This window comes from Phyllostomus discolor, chromosome 2 (assembly GCF_004126475.2).
Source record: "Phyllostomus discolor isolate MPI-MPIP mPhyDis1 chromosome 2, mPhyDis1.pri.v3, whole genome shotgun sequence".
Classification (NCBI taxonomy): Eukaryota; Metazoa; Chordata; class Mammalia; order Chiroptera; family Phyllostomidae; genus Phyllostomus; species Phyllostomus discolor.
In genome coordinates this window covers 201,759,198-201,775,567 of record NC_040904.2, presented here as the reverse complement: position 1 = coordinate 201,775,567, position 16,370 = coordinate 201,759,198, and the positions used below count along the sequence as shown (strand labels likewise).

Genomic DNA, 16,370 nt, shown 5'->3' with positions numbered 1-16,370 from the left:
AGAATAGTAGCATTGTTCAATAATTATGTCTACCTTCATTGAAATAAATTTTTGCCTAGACTTTAAAGAGACACAGGGCTTGTCTGGAAAGTATCCAGCCATGTACTGTGATCAATAAAGGCATTTATTGAAGAAGACACAAGATACAAGAAACATTGTACACAGGACAATGGTGCCTCAGTCCCTTTCAAAGTAGGTGCCTTGTAACCTCACACAGTTCTCCCAATCACTGTCAGTTGCCCCTGTTGTATTTTCCTGAATCTCACTGAAGGTCAGAAGTCACAAGGCACCAAATCTGAAGTATGGGGGGCTGAGTCACCTGGGTGATTTGATGTTTTGCCAAAAAATTCTGCATGAGATGTGATACATGAGCAGGTGCATTGTTCTGATGAAGCTGCCAATCACCAGTTGCCCATAGCTTCGGCCTTCTGAATCATCCAAATAGTTTCTGTGGAGAAATGCTCAAGCTGAAATGCAAAATTGGATGCAGATTCATTGTTCTACTCACTCAGTCATTTTGAATGTGATGACCACACAGTACACATGTTCAATGGTGTCTACTGCCCCCACTGACTAGTACAGCGAAGCCACCATTGTTTGTGATGTGCCTTCCAGTCCACTCTCCTTGGCTCCCAGGTTACATCCATGTTGCTCAAACTGTTCTCATTATATTAACAACGGCTGGGCTTTTTCCAGACAGGCCTTGTGTTCTTTAAGTTTGTTGAAATTTTTTTATGTTTCCTAATGAGATATGAACTATAAAACCTAAAAGAAAAAGTCCAAGGAATGAACACAGTTCTTAAGTCCAGAATTCTGGGGCACTTTGCCAACCACCCACCAACCTCTGTCCCCTGCCTTGCTAACTCTATGCCACATTCTGTACCAGTGAGATGTAATAGTGGCTAAGCGTGAAGAATGAGCTAGAAACCTAACCGGCTCAATGGGAAATAGCACTTCTCACAATAAAGTGAGATTTCTGAGTCCTGGTCTCCACTCAGGATGGGAAAGAAATTGAGATAGAAAGCCATGTCAGTTGATGAGCTTGGTCCTTGTTACTATGGATTTGTAAGTATTGGGAAAGACTGGGAGGACCAGGTGTTTTTTTCCCTCAACTGACCTTTAATGTGGTAGCTGTCAATCAAAGCCACCTTTGCAAAAGAGAATTGGGGAAGTAAGCCAGATCAAAAACCATAAAGGAGTTAGCCCCTGACATGAAAACCCAAAGCAAAAGGAATAAGCAACCGTGGGAAATTACTTGTCTCCCTAAATTCGCATCACCTCATGCTAGTTTCTTTATATGTTATTTTGAAAATGGGAGCCCCAGTTGTGTGTGTGTGCACACACACAACTGGGTTTCTACCAAGAGTAAAGCACTCTTGGTAGAAACTGTTGTTAATTAAAATGGCTACTGATGTAGGAATGCAACCTGATTTAAGATTCTGCCCACAAAATCAGGAGTACTTGAATACTTTAATTTGGTTACACATGTTGCTGTATTAAATTAATTAAAGAGAGCCCAGGCTGGATAGGTCAGTTGGTTGGACCATCGTCCCATGCACCAAAATGTTTTCAGTTTGATCCCCGGTCAGGACATATACCTAGGTCGTGGGTTCTATTCCCAGTTGGGGCATGTAAAGGAGACAACCAATCAAAATTTCTCTCACATCCATGTTTCTCTCTCCCTTTCTTTCTAAAAATCAATAAAAATGTCCTGGGGTGAGGATTAATTAAGAAAATAAAAAGTAATTTAAAAAATTAATTAAAGAGAATGTATGTGACTCTTTTTCTGTGATTCGGTGTGGTGAAAGTTAAATTCTTCATACTACTTCCACAATTTCTAAGGTAATTATATTATCATTTTTAATGATATACTTTAAATATAAATATCTACTTCATAGTCTTTAGTTATAGCTTTGAATAAATTCATGGAAATTTTATTGTTTTAGTAGTGATATATCAAAAATATTTAAATTATACTTCTTTTCTTTTCCTAGGATTTGGAACTTGGAAGGAATGCAGACGTCTCACTTTGTTCTTAATTCCCCGGGGATGAGTGTGTGCTGGCATCCAGAGGAAACTTTTAAGGTTGTTATTTATAACTTAGCTTTCTTCTATCAAACTGAAAAGACATACACATGTGTAATACATGCACATGTACGGGAGAAAAGTCAATGGCTTTTTTCCACCTCAGGGATTCTGATTGTCCCAAATGCATTTACTCTGGAAAACCGTACCTTAAAAGTTCTATACATTTTATTTAACAACCATCATCTGTAAATGGCATTTATTCAGAGTATACTTGTCTTGCTCTTTGGTAAATTACGGTCTAAAAACTGATGCCCAGACTATCCAGTAGCAATATTTCTTTTTAAAAAAAAAGTTAAATCCTTGCTTGTGAGCTATCGTGTATAAACAGAAAGCATCAATGGCCTAAGGGCAAATTTGACCCAACTGCAGTGATGTTCAATTCCTCTTCAAAGTAGAGTTTTCTAAATTCTAAAAATATCACTTGGCTTTAACTTTCATTTCATTGAGAATACAGGAGTCATTCAGTAAGAGTTCTCTCATTCACCAGTATCTTCTCTTGGGCATCACTGTTTCATCTTTTCCTAGAATCGTTCATATTCTTAAAGTTCTAAATGTTCTGCATTCACAGCTGTCTGATGTATTCATACTTCTCCATTGACTCTTTCCTCATACTTGCACACAATGATAAGCTTGGTTCATCATGACAAATACATAATACTTATATATATTTGGCCCATTGTAGCATTTCATGTATGTTAGCAGCTCATTTAATGCTCATGGCAGCCTTAGGAGACTGGTACTGTGATGAAAGCCTCATATTACAGCTAAGGAAACCAAAGCTTAGAGACATTCAGTAGCTTGGCCAAGGTCACACAGCTACTGCCTGGAAGAATTAGCATTTGAACCCAAGCAGCCTGCTCCATAGTGTTTTCTCTTGACCATTACAGTTTTCCGTCTCCCCATTTAATTTCAGTCTTTCTTCTTCACACCTTAGATTTCTAAATGTTTGAGCCCTTAGCTTCAGTTCCTCTTTCCCCATTTCTTGGTCTAGCTCTATAATCTCATTCAGTCTCCATGATTCTCTCGGAAGTCATTGGTGATGCTTTTAACAAATCCAGTCGGTTTTCCTTCCTGAATCTCAAGGCAGCTTTTCACACTGACTTCTGTCTTGAAACACGGCTCACTTACCTTTAAGCTGCATTATTCCAGTTCTCTTGAGCATCTTTCCATGCATCTTCCCTTTTTCTCCTCTGCCAATTCTTCTTTCCCCTGTATTTGTGAATTGTTGCAAGGGGTAATTCTCACCTACACTGTACCCTTTACTGTAAGGGAGACTAAAGGAATGAATAAAGCCCTAGTGGCTAAGTTACACACCAACCTAGAGAAAGAAAAATATGTAAATATAGCAGCACAGATTTTAAGTGTCGGAATCAAAACAACCTAGGAAGTGGAACGATGATGTAAAGACAGATTACTCAGGTCTACTCACAGCCTTCACAGAGAAGGTAATCCCAAGCAGAGGCGCCCCGGGGTTCCCTGAACACTTATTTCAGGCCTGTTGGATCTTTCGTCAGTCGAATTATACTCTGTATGTGCATGAGTGGTATTTAATTTATTCACTTTACATGTGCAAGGGTTATGTCCATGTATAATTTCTGAATCCAGGTCCTAGATTTCTCTCTTGTAGGAATGAGTCTCCTTGAAGCATAATCAGTGATTCTACCAAAATGCTCATATCTCCATTTACAAATAAAATAAGCTAATTTTAAAAAACAGTGACCTACATGACAAATGAGAATGTTTATTACAACTTCTATTCCAAAACACTTTAATGCTTAATTAGTAATAGTTCAGATTCGTTTTTTCTTCGTGCTTTAATTTTTGTTTTTCTTCCTTAGGGGTGGGCAAAAGTAGGTTTACAGTTGTTCATATGGAAAAAATAATACAATGATTAATAAATAATAATACAGTAATGAACTCTGTGTTTTGTGTACTCAGAACTGTAAACCTACTTTTGCCCATCCCTGTATATCATTAAAATTCCACCCCACCTCATTTCTTTTTCATTGTTCCCATGACTTCAGAATGTTTAGAAGCCCCTGCTCTAAATTGGTACTAAATATCCTAAAATTACTTGTGACATATTTCTTCTCTATAATGCAAACATTTTTAGGTCTTTTAATTTTCCCTTCACTGTCACTAGAATCCGTTCCTCTCTGTCATTAAGGTGCATCCTTCACCTTTGTGTTCTCACAAGCACCTCTTTGCTAAGCCTTAGCTTGCTTCTAAAGTCTTCAGCTCTCCCCTGTTCTTCTGGTCTACTGTAGTTGGACTAATCTTGAAATACCAGTGTCACACATCACTACTAAATTCCAAAACCTAATGTAGAAAGATGACACAGAAGTGGTTAAGAGTATGGACTCCTGAGTTAACTGCCTGGAGTCAAATCCCAGTTCACCACTTACTGACTGTGTGATGTCTGGCAAATTACAGAAGTTCTCTCAATCACTGCTTTCACTTTCTCATCTCATAAAATGGAAGCTCACATAGATGAAATCAGTGAACACTTCTAAAACCCTTAAAAGAGAACGTGTCGCATACTAAGCATTGATTTTAGCTCCTTGTCATTGTTGATGTTATCATTGCTACTAATACAATCGAGTGGTTCTTAGCGGTCTCCCATAGCAGAGCACACCCAGAATTTTTGTTCTGTTGTGCTTGGTCTTGATGAAAATAAGGCAGCCAGAGAAGAAAGAGAAAGAAGGGTCCATGGTTATCTATCTCATAGAATTCTTATGAAAATCATATGGTATACAAAACAGTCATATAATCTGGAAAGCACAAAGCAAATGCAAGTATTTAATGGTAAAAGATAGAAAAGTCACAAGATATCCAGAAACTAAGCTTTTAAATTCAATAAACCGGAGTTGGAGCTTGGATTTCAGGAGGTAGTGATAACAGAACCAAGAGTCTAGGATGTCATGGGATTAGAGAATTGGAATTTAGGATATTTCGGTTTCTGACCCTAAGAGAAAAGAGGTTGGAGAGCCACTAAGTGAAATGAGGCGGAACGATCAACAATTGTTGAATGCTTCCTCAGTGCCAGGAACCGTGCTGTGTGCTTTACATGTGTTCTCTCGCGTAATTATCACAAAACATTCTGAAGTTGGCAGTATTATCCTATCCATTCTGTAGATAAGAAAACTGAAACACCAGAAGGTTTTTAAGTAATTTTCACAAGATCACGCAGTCACAGATTTGACCTCAATCTAGTTCACCCGTGAAATTCAGCACATATTACTCTTTATGGTTCTGAGAAGCCCTAAAGGAAAACACTCCCCTGTAACATTTTTAAATCCACCAGTTTCCAAACTTAACTTTTCAAATCTATCTGCTCTAACAACAAAAAAACCTGTTATCACAATTGAGCACAGTTTTAGAAATAGTAAATAACAAAAAAATTATTTTTTAGCTAGAACTGTTTTCAGTCTGACTTCAACCTGTAATAATAGCTCGTGTTCTTTGAGTGCCTACTCTGTGTCAAAACAATTCTAAATGCCATGTATTGACTCATACCATCTTATAATTATTTTGTGCACTTGATAAAGTATTTCTTAGGGAGGAGAAAGGAGGAAAAAATTGATTAATTAAACATCTTAAATCAGTAGTATTTTAGAATGAAGGGAACATGGAAGTGATAGTAACTACTATGGACTGAGTGAGTGGCTGCTATGTGTCAAGCATTGTACTAGGTGCTTTACACACATTACTCATTGAATCATCACAGCAATGCTGTAGCTACTCGTATCCTCACATAACCACTTTAGAAATGAGGAAGCCTCCAATCAAAGCCTTGTAACTTGGCCAAGTTATTCACCTTTTAAGTGGAGGATATAGTCTTGCTCACTTGGCCTGTCTGTGCTCTCTACTGTACCATGCTATGCTGCCTTCCATTCTGGAAACAAACTTACATTGCATAGGGATGTGTAACACATAAATTTATCTGTTTTGCTAGGCACGCACTCATGTATCCTTTCTAGGCAATATAACCTAACGGTAACTTTTCCCAGAATGAGTGCTTAAGCTGACTTATTTCTGAGGACCATACATCATTTAAAATTGTGCCAAATTTTCTTGAGTCTTTCTTTTGCCAATTTTCTGTAAAGTTCTTTTTATGTATTTGATAAAAAGTTTTACATAATCTTTTTTGCCTCCTTTGCATTTGATCTTCCATTTACAATGTATGCAAATGTTGAAATTTTTCTACATAAATTGAATCTCTGCTACTTCTCAAATTTGGTGAATTAGGTGGTTGAATTTTCTGTATTTTTCTGTCTTACAGCTGATGGTTGCCGAGAAGAATGGAACAATCCGATTTTATGATCTTACAGCCCAACAGGCTATTTTATCTCTTGAATCAGAACAGATGCCATTAATGTCAGCACACTGGTGCTTAAAAAACACCTTCAAAGTTGGAGCTGTTGCAGGAAATGACTGGTTAATTTGGGATATCACTCGTTCCAGGTACCTTCTTAGTACATTTATTGCTTACCCAAAATTAGTCACTATCAAATGATTTGTTGAGCCATTTGTGTGTACCTGACCCTCACTCTAGATAGAGCACAGGTAGCAAACACAAGGCCCGCAGGCTGAACGCGGCCCTCCACCTTGTTTTATCCGGTCCGGCACTTTGTTTCTACCTGGCAGTGGCACCAAACTCTGATTTAACTGTTAAGGAGTATTTACATTTTTGCAGTCCTAAAATTACATTCGGCCCTTTGAAGTCAACTGCAAGGCTGATGTGGCCCCCAATGCAAATGAGTTTGACACCCCTTGTACAGAGCAAAGCAAGTCTGTCCTGCAGAAGGGCCAGAGCTGTGGTTTTAGATAACAGAGATGGGCATCTGTGCTTTGCAGGTTTGCTTTGAGTATGACCCAGAAACAGCAGTACAGAGGAGGAAATAATTTGACCTGAGTGGTGTTTACTAATGTTAAAAAGAAGAAGAAAAACACTGACCCTGTTAAATGATCATGTTTTCTAATAGTTCTACACCATACTTACGTCTTCATCATATTTCATCTGTTTTAATCCACTGCTTATTTGGAATTTTGTCATAGTTTAAGTATATTGGATATTGTATCTTTTAAAAAGAATATACCTTTTAAGCCATAATTTAATTTGTGCTACTTGAGATTACTACAGAATTCATAAATTCCAAAATTCTCTCTTTTAGTTACCCTCAAGTTAAGAGACCTGTCCACATGGATCGAGCCTGCATATTTAGGTAATGTTGGGGTAAAATTTGATTTTTTTGATATTACGTTGTTCATGCTGTAATGCCACCAAAAATACTTTCCCAAACCTCTCCTTTGCTCTGGGTTTTTGTTTGTTTGGATGTTTGGGGGTTGTGTGTTTTTCTTAATATTTTTATAAATGGCTATTTTGTTTACCTAAGCTTTTGCTTTTCTTTTGGCTTAGGCAGAGGAGTGATTTGTTTTCCAGTGTTTTTTAAACATTTTTTAAAAACACAAAATACATTGCCACTGTATGAATACCACCCCCACAATCTGGAGCATATGCTTCATTATTTTTGTACTGATAAAGATATAAAATGTAGGTGGACCAATATTTATACATATAAACTATTTGGTGCTAAATGAGAACATGCTAGATATTATATTTCTGCAACTTGCTCTTTTTTTTTTCACTTAAATCAATGTACACATCTACCCCATTGTTTTTTATTCATTTTTGCACAATATTCCATTGCACAGTATAGTCTTTAGGGTGCTTTCAGCTTCAGATAATAGGAAGACTTACTAGTAGAGTCTCAAACCAGTAGAACATTTATTATATACTGTATTACATCAAATCTAATATTATATTCAATTAAGTGTAAGAATGGCATAGACTATAAGATACATCCTGATTTCACAGATGTGAGCAATATGTTTTAAAATCAGTGAACTATGGCACTTAACAGGAAGTCTGGGGGAGGCAGTCTCAGGATTGGTTTAGCAGCCCACCAGGGCCATCAAGAGTTCAGAGCTTGCCCTCCATCGTCTTCAGTGACGAGGCTTTGGGCTTGTTGCTTCACAGTGATAAGACAACCTCCAGAGTTCCAGGCGTCATAGCCTCATCCCACATTAAATGTGTTTTTTTAGTGTATTGTACTGTGGAATATTGTATGTCTGTCTGATGCCTTGTTTGTGTATCCTGCCACACAGCCCTTTGCCTATAAAAAAGGAATTGCTAACCTTGTGTAACTTTGGAACTTAACGAAGTGGCACACAATAAGCATTTAATAAACATTCACAGAATGAGAAAATACAGTTAAGTTCCCTGGAATTCCCAGTCCAGTTTTAAAGGCATATTAACAAATTTAGTGTTATAAAATTATTTTGTGCAAAAAAGAAATAACCTATTTCAGAAAAGCGTATAGTTATCTATAAGATACTATACTTATTTTTACCCTTTTTTCCTTAGGTGGTCCACAATTAATGAATACTTGTTTGCAACCACCGGTTATCCTGGCAAAATGGCAAGCCAGTTCCAAATTCATCATTTAGGACACCCTCAGGTAATGTGGAGATGTTTTGTGGCATATGTTTTTAAATGTGTGCTTTTTACTTTTCCACTTATAGCCCCCAAATTTGTAATGTGTAGCTAAAGATATTTATGAATGTCTGTTAAATGATTAAATTGGAAAGAGAAGGCATTTTTTGCCTTCTGGTTTAAATCACCAGTGGTAATGGACTTTTTGTCAATACTCATGTAAGGAGCATTTTATTTCTTTTGTTGTATTTTCTTCTCCACTTAAATATAATAATTTTGCTTGCTTGCTTGGTTTAGGCTGCAAAAATATTTGACTCTGGACTGCACCAGTTATTCATAGATTATTTGTATCCTTCATTCCAGCCAGCCGCAAGCAAATAATGCATATTTCCCCTATGAGGGAGCATATTTTTTAATTCTGCATATTAACTTTGGTGATTTATTGGCTTCTTTAATTTTTTTACTTATTTTATAGCCCATCCTCATTGGTTCTGTTGCCGTTGGATCTGGCCTTTCCTGGCATAGAACTCTCCCGCTGTGTGTAGTTGGAGGAGACCATAAGCTGTCGTTCTGGGTAACTGAGATGTAAAATAAATTTTCTGTCTAGTTTAGATCCATGAGCTTTGTATTTTTCGTATATATTCTGGAGGATTCCTTATTTTTATATCAAATACTCTATAAGCTCTAGAAATGTCCCAGTTGTTTTTGTTAAATAAAATGTCAGTGGTTTGAAATGTTATTTTTCTACTCTGTTTACTGTGTACATGTACATGTGTGTGTGTGTGTGTGTGTGTGTTTTAATCATCTCTTAAGATTATAGTTGACTCAGCAGCTCCAGAAAAGAGATAACTAAGGAAACATAATACTTTTGAATTTATCACGGGATTATCCAAAGTATATCCTAGCCTCCATACCAGGGGTGTCAAACTCATTTTCACCAGAGGGTATATCAGCCTCACAGTTGCCTACAAAGGGCAAAGTATAATTTTAGGGCTGTATAAATGTAACTACTCCTTAACTAGGGGCAAGGAGCTCTGCATTCAGCCCTTTGAAGGCAGCCACGAGGCTGGTGTGGCCCCCAGTGAAAATGAGTTTGACACCCCTGCTCTATACTTTAAAAATATGCTGTTTTCTTAATTCTCAGGGACAAATATTTACAAAAGGGTGAAAGGGCCTTTCACTGATTCTCTGGAAGTGGTTGAATGAATGTGTGTGCATGCATTTTTTTAGCAATCTGTTATGTGTAGGAATTTTAGAACTTTTTCAGGAATTAAAGATTATTGTTCAATTTAATATAAAAAATTTAATTTCTTAAAAAATGTGACTGATTATGTTGTTCAACCCTATTTATTTACTACATGCAAATTACTTTCGACTATACACCTCCGCATTCTTAAAACACCTGGTGTGTGGGATAAAGCTCATGATCTTGACTTGAAAATGACTTACCATTTAATGCCTTTTAACAGCCTTTGCCTTTTATGAATTTTCACCATTCTTATCAAGAAATTTAAATGTTTTTGAGATGACATCTAGTGGCAAAAGAACTATATTCACCATCTCAAAGCTCACTGACATCGATATTACATAAGGCAGTCTCCATGTTTTTGTGACGCATCATGACGTGATCAGAAGAGCAAAAGCCTAGGCTTCTGCTTGTCAGTCAGACATAGCATTACATAAATTCCTACGAACTCTGCACTCTTGTGAGTTAATGCCCTCACCACAGCTGCACTTCCTCCTCTAAAATAGAGATAGCAATCAGTATTTCATGGGGTTACTTTGAGGATTGAGTAAAAGCGAGTAGAAATACCTAACAAGCGTCTGCCACACAGTTCAGGGATTTTTAGGTATGACTTTGTATCAGAGATGTATAGTCCTCATGTTTGAGGGATTGGAGTTTTATTCTAATTAATAATGCAAATAAATAATTTTACTCAAGTTCTATATTCATAAGATGTCTTATAATAAGTATCTTATAGAATCAAGAAAATTATCTTTAAGAAATAAGGAAATGTTACAAGTATTTTAAAAATTTTAGTAAAGTTTTGTAATCATGTGTGTTTGTTATAAACTGTTATATGCCTTGAAGTACAAATGAAAAATAACATAGCACAGCAATTTCCATGTCAATTATTTGATACAGTAAAATATTAGTACCAAATAATAAGAAACAGTTTTATTTACCCCTTCCTAAGCAGACTTTGAATTAGAAAGGGCAAAGGGCAGAGAATTTTGGCCTGGTTCCCATCAACAGTCTCTGTGATGGTACAGAGAACCCTAACCTCGGGATAAGCCAAAGAATCTGTAAGAATTTGTCATTTCAGGATATATTCCAAAAAAAGGGATACATCCTGAAGTGACACATTAGACCAATGTACTTGAAAATTGTGTTGTGCTTAGAAAAACTGACTTAGGTATTGAGAGGGTTGTGTTTAGGGATGGAGACTGGAGAGATGAGTATATTGGGCTTAGTTAACTAGGATATGGATTCTCCGGAATAAGGGCTTACCCAAGTATAAAAGTTTTCCGATGAAATTACCCAGTCAGACTACGGTCTGTTAGAAGAAAGATAACCCATGGTGTTCATACAAACACAGAATGCCAAAGAGAGGCAGGCAGTTTCCATTTGTAAATTAATACAGTGAGTCTGAGATAAGACATTCTTAAGAAGTGAGAGTGAGATCTTTACTCTTAATTTCAGAATTTCAGAAATGGTATACATTTTATCCTAGTAAGCATTGACAACTGTAGGCTTTTTTTTTTTAAGATCCTACATACAGGGTATGCAACAATTTTCCAATTTCTACTTTATTTAAACTTAGTGTGTACAGTTTCTTTAAATGGTGTAATGATATTCTTCTTCCTTAGTAAACTTTGTTCTCAGTAAATTGTGTTTAAATTAGACTAAGGAGGAAATGTTTGATTGGGAATTAGTTATTGGTCATCACATCTCCCTGATAAATAACATGAGATCTGTGTGTGTGTCCCAGTAAGTTTTAGTTTTTCTGTGTTTATAAATATGTCTAAGATGGTTTTTCTTTTGTTGAAATTAAGTTTTCTTCAGGATTGCTTCACTTACAAACATTGTGAAAAGAAAAAAGAAGTTCTTATGTTCTAAAACTTGTATTATTTAGGACTCTCAAAGCAAAAGTCAGGATATCACAAATCTGCAAGATGTCAGAACTAAATCCTACTTTTTTCAAAATGATGGGATCATAAGTCCCATTTTATTTTTATGATTTGGCTTGTACATTGTGAATATTTCAATGTCTCTCCCATGCCAAAACACAAAATCGCACACCCATGCACTCCAATTTGTTTCTTACTTTGGTAATTTGCGACTGCATATTGACACTGACTTAGAAATGTTCCTGTTGCTGTTTTAAATCTCATGTCAGTGGAGAAGAAATTGAAATCTGGTTTGCACATTTGTGTCTGGTTTTTTGTAATTGTCCAAAATCTGACATTATCCCAGAAATGCTGATTGGGAAGTTATGAGACGGTACTGTGCCCAAGACTAATTTCTGAGGAGAGAAAAAGTATTTGCTCCAGATTATTCCCCATGTTTTTCTGTAGCTCAAAAAGTTAAACTCCATTTAATCCAACTTTATGCCATACCAGTAACAGCCTTAGTTCTGAACCCAAATAAAATTTTCAAAGTAAAAGTTACCATTATGATGGTCCATTTCCACATACTGCTCAGGAGAGGCTGGTCAAGTCCTCAGAAGCAGCATTTTGTTCCAGTGTGTTGTTAGCGAGTTGTTGGTGTGCTCAGTAACAGGGACAACAGAGAACACTCTGTTTCTTTAATCTAACACCTTGCTGCTTCAAAAACATTTATTTTAACAGGCATTGGGGAAAATTTTCAAAACAGCTAACATGCGTTTCTAATTATACATTTAAAGAAATACACCCTTTAAAACACAAGTCCTTTTGTTGTTATAATTAACATGACTTTAAAATGTATAGCAACCGCCCTGGCTGGTGTGGCTCAGTGGATTGGGTGCCACCCTGTGAACCAAGAGGTCACCGGTTTGGTTCCCAATCAGGGCACATGCCTGGGTTGCAGGCCAGGGCCTCGGTTGGGGGAATGTGAGAGACAACTGATCTGTGTATCTCTTACACATAGATCTTTCTCTCCCTTTCTTTCTCCCTTCCTTTCCTTCTCTCTGAAATAAATAAATAAAATCTTTAAAAAATGTATAGCAACCATTTAACTAATCACAGTAACACAACAAAATAATTAGGAGATCAGCTTTGAGGATCTCACTCCACAAAAGGAAAAATGAATACATGTCGTATGACATATCCATTATTCAAATTCAACATATCCATTACTCAAACTCAATGTAACCACTGTTTTTGCATGCATGGACACAGAATTCATGGGAAATACAAAAGCGTTGAATCTACTTTCTGCCTTTTTCAGTGTTCTTTGAACTACCTTGGCCCTTGTGTAGGATCAAGTTACATTTGCTTGGAAATTTCCCCGGATCAGCTTATTTCTGTTTAACTTACGTCTTTGTTATAGAACTATTTACCTTCTCAACTAATTTTTAACAGAATACTCTACCTAAGAGCTTATAACACTTATATAAACCTATAAAATTCATATAAACTACAGTGAGCTAAAGAGGACGACACCAGGTTTCTGCAAGCAATTTGAGTAATCGGATAGATTTAAACCAACTGCGTTTTTAGTGCTGTCCTGAGATAAGTACCTGTTTCCTTCCTCTGTGATAAAATGCCATAAATGCTGCTGATATCTTTGTTTCTAAAGGTGGTTAAACATAAAACTTGGATCCTTTTTATAAACACGACTGTTGTCCTATCATTGAACCAAATTCAGATAAGATTAGACTGTGGCCGAAATTAAGGTTAATCTCTGCGGCCATCTTGAATAAGAGCTTTCTAATAATGTTTTAGGAAATCTCTATTTTTGAGACAGTGTATAAAGCAAATGAGCCCCAGACAACTAACTTCTAAAGAAAGCCAGAGGCAACTAGTGATAAATTACACCACAGTGATAAGAAAGACTGTCTAAACAAATTAGTCCATTTTGGTTCATTTTTACTTAGACTATAACTGTAAACAAAATGACTTTCTTAACTAATATTGTTTACACCAGACCAATGTGTTATTTTTTTAACGAACTTTTACCTGTTTTCTTAATTTAATGTGTCCTTGACTAATTGCTAGCTCCTTCTTATACTAATGAAAACTAGGTGTTTGTTTATTACAATTAACATCACTCAGATATATTTTATTGTAATTATTGTATAATGGCTCACTTTGGTCTCCAGCCTACAACATTTTTTTAAAATTAAGATTTATATTCTCTGGAATTTTAAATACTTTGCCAAATGTTCTGTAGGGCTGGTTCTCCTGAGAGCTGGACACTGGAGCCTCAAGCTGTGTTGTGAACAACTAATGATGCGTCACTCTCCAAAACCCTGTACCAAGGAGAACATCTGTGTGTGCGTCCCTCATTGAAATCTGTGGCGCTCCAGTAAGATTTCCCTGGCACTTGATGTTGAGCAAGGATAGGACCTGGTCATGTATACAGCTGTATCACAGATCTTACCCTCCACATACTTTAACCCCCAAGCCCATGGAGCCGTTCTGGAATTCTTTCATTGATTTTGGCCTGTCTTTCCACCAGCATTCCACTCACTTGCCACAATAACTAAGATGCGTTCACATGTGTGTATAACTTTTACGAAACCCTGGATCATTGCTCCCTACCTATTCATGGCAAATAAGTGGGAGAATGTGGAATTGCTGCAAGGGGTTTTCAATATTATATACATCTTACCACTACCAAAATTCTTTTTTTCAGTTGAAGCTGTGACTTCCTGGAATCCTGAGATAATATAGACAGCTCCAAAATCAAACTTAGCCACGTAAATCCTAGCAGACGTTGGCACCAGGTGTCCTGCCGTCTGCCTCTTCCTCACCACTCCCACCCACACACCCAAACACCATTAGCAGGTAGGAAAAATGAATCTGCTGAAGAACCCTTCCCTCCACTTCAGAGGGAGTGGATTTTGAAGATCTCATTCGTAAATCTTGAGACCGTTAAAAAGCTCCCAGATATATCAAGGTGTGCCTGTTATCTTGATTTCTATCGTGTAACCCCAGGTTTGACTCTGGACTTCAGATGAAAGCCAGAATACTTGAACCATCCCTGCCTATGGGACATACAAGAGGCAAGATTTTCTAAGGCAGGATCTATGGTAGGAAAACTAATAGACCCTAGCCTGGAAAGTAAAAGGGTGTGAAATACTAACTTTGAATTAAAAATTTGAGACTTTAAGATGAGTTTCCCAATATAGTTCACCATTTCCATTTAATATTCCCATTTGAAATCCTCAACAATGTGTATGTGCTCATCCAATGAATATTCAATATCCAACCACAATCATCTAGGGATCCTCACCATTTTTTTTCTATTAAGGGTTTCTCATACTGGAAAATATTGTGAATCACTTTCCTAGACTGACTGGCTCACACCTCCTGGCCCATTTTTTTTAAAGGGTAATAGCAAAGGTTCTAACATGATCATTTTGGACTCTAGAAACAAGGCTACAGGACCAAAAGTTGATGTTGAACTTTCAGAGTAGTGTTAAGTGATTTTATGTGGTTGTGATTCAAAAAAACCTGACCGCTTTAAGAAGTCCAGGTGCTGAGTCATGTACTGAAACAGCCAGAGGAGGTTAATTAGAAGCAGCTGATAGTGGCATCACTTACTGCAATTTTTTTTTTTAATAAAGGAGAAGGTTATTCTGTGAAGTGGACAGAGTGCTATAAAGTGTACAAAACTAAGCAAAGACTTAGGACGGAGACCTACCTCATTTATACCCCCACCCAGGGGTTAGAAATCTTACTTCATGGATTTAAAATAAAATGACATGTCTCTATAAAGATGGTAATGGTTACTTTTAAGAAGAGTGACTGAGTGACTTTTTTTTCCTGTTTATTCTGTTTTCCATGATAAATATTTCACTTTTATAATAAATTCTTAACTTAAAAATATGTGGCTTTTAACTGTCTATGATGTGCACAGCTCTATAATGTTGTAAAGGAATTTAAAGAAATAGACCTTGGCCCCTGACCATGAAGAAATTACAAAGAGTTTGGCAATACCATATGGTCACAACAAGGTCAAGATACACATGTGCTAAATACTTAATGGGTGATGGAAGCAAGGAGCGGTATAAGGATTAAAAGGAGAGAATGGCATCATCAGCTAAGGCAGGAGAGAAGATACGTAGATTTCTTGGGGCATCAGTTCCTCTGAAGAGAGAGAAGGCAGAGTGTTTCAGGGGTCACCAAAACAGATTTGGCAGGGACTCTGGAGGAAGAACGATTAGATCACCCCCACAATTCCTCCCTGTCTCTTGCACGGCCAGGCAGCTACTCCTTCCCTTGAGATCACTTCTTCAGAAATTGAATGACACCCTAGACTCAGGAGAGAGGTGCCTTACTGAACACATTACCCGAAAGTTCACATATGCAAGGTGAGTGTGTTTTCTTAGGTTTTGTATTTGTCTTTTAGGCATGCATTCATTACAGGGCCCATTATATTAACCATATTTTTTTATTTTCTGTATTCACGAATATCTGGCACTTGTGGCCTTGTAGACCCTGGGAAAGATTACCTGTCCCTAAAGATAATAAAATAACTAATTCCTAAAGATAATTCCTAAAGATAATAAAACAACTTATTTCTAAGCACATTTTTATATGCAGACCAACCAGCCCCTAACCCATGATAGGTTTC

At 36.9% G+C, this 16,370-nt stretch overlaps 1 protein-coding gene across 2 annotated transcripts in view; it reads left to right on the top strand.

The window, feature by feature from the left end:
• NUP37 (nucleoporin 37) overlaps positions 1-9,323 on the top strand; it is a 41,991-nt gene extending 32,668 nt beyond the window's left edge. For both annotated transcript variants that reach the window (XM_028533356.2, XM_036019491.1), the window contains exons 6-10: positions 1,995-2,085; positions 6,371-6,552; positions 7,263-7,313; positions 8,516-8,609; positions 9,060-9,323. In XM_028533356.2, the coding sequence (XP_028389157.1) occupies positions 1,995-2,085; positions 6,371-6,552; positions 7,263-7,313; positions 8,516-8,609; positions 9,060-9,173 (532 nt within the window). In that variant the 3' untranslated portion in view covers positions 9,174-9,323. The remainder of the gene's footprint in view (positions 1-1,994; positions 2,086-6,370; positions 6,553-7,262; positions 7,314-8,515; positions 8,610-9,059) is intronic.
• The last annotated feature ends 7,047 nt before the right edge of the window (positions 9,324-16,370 follow it).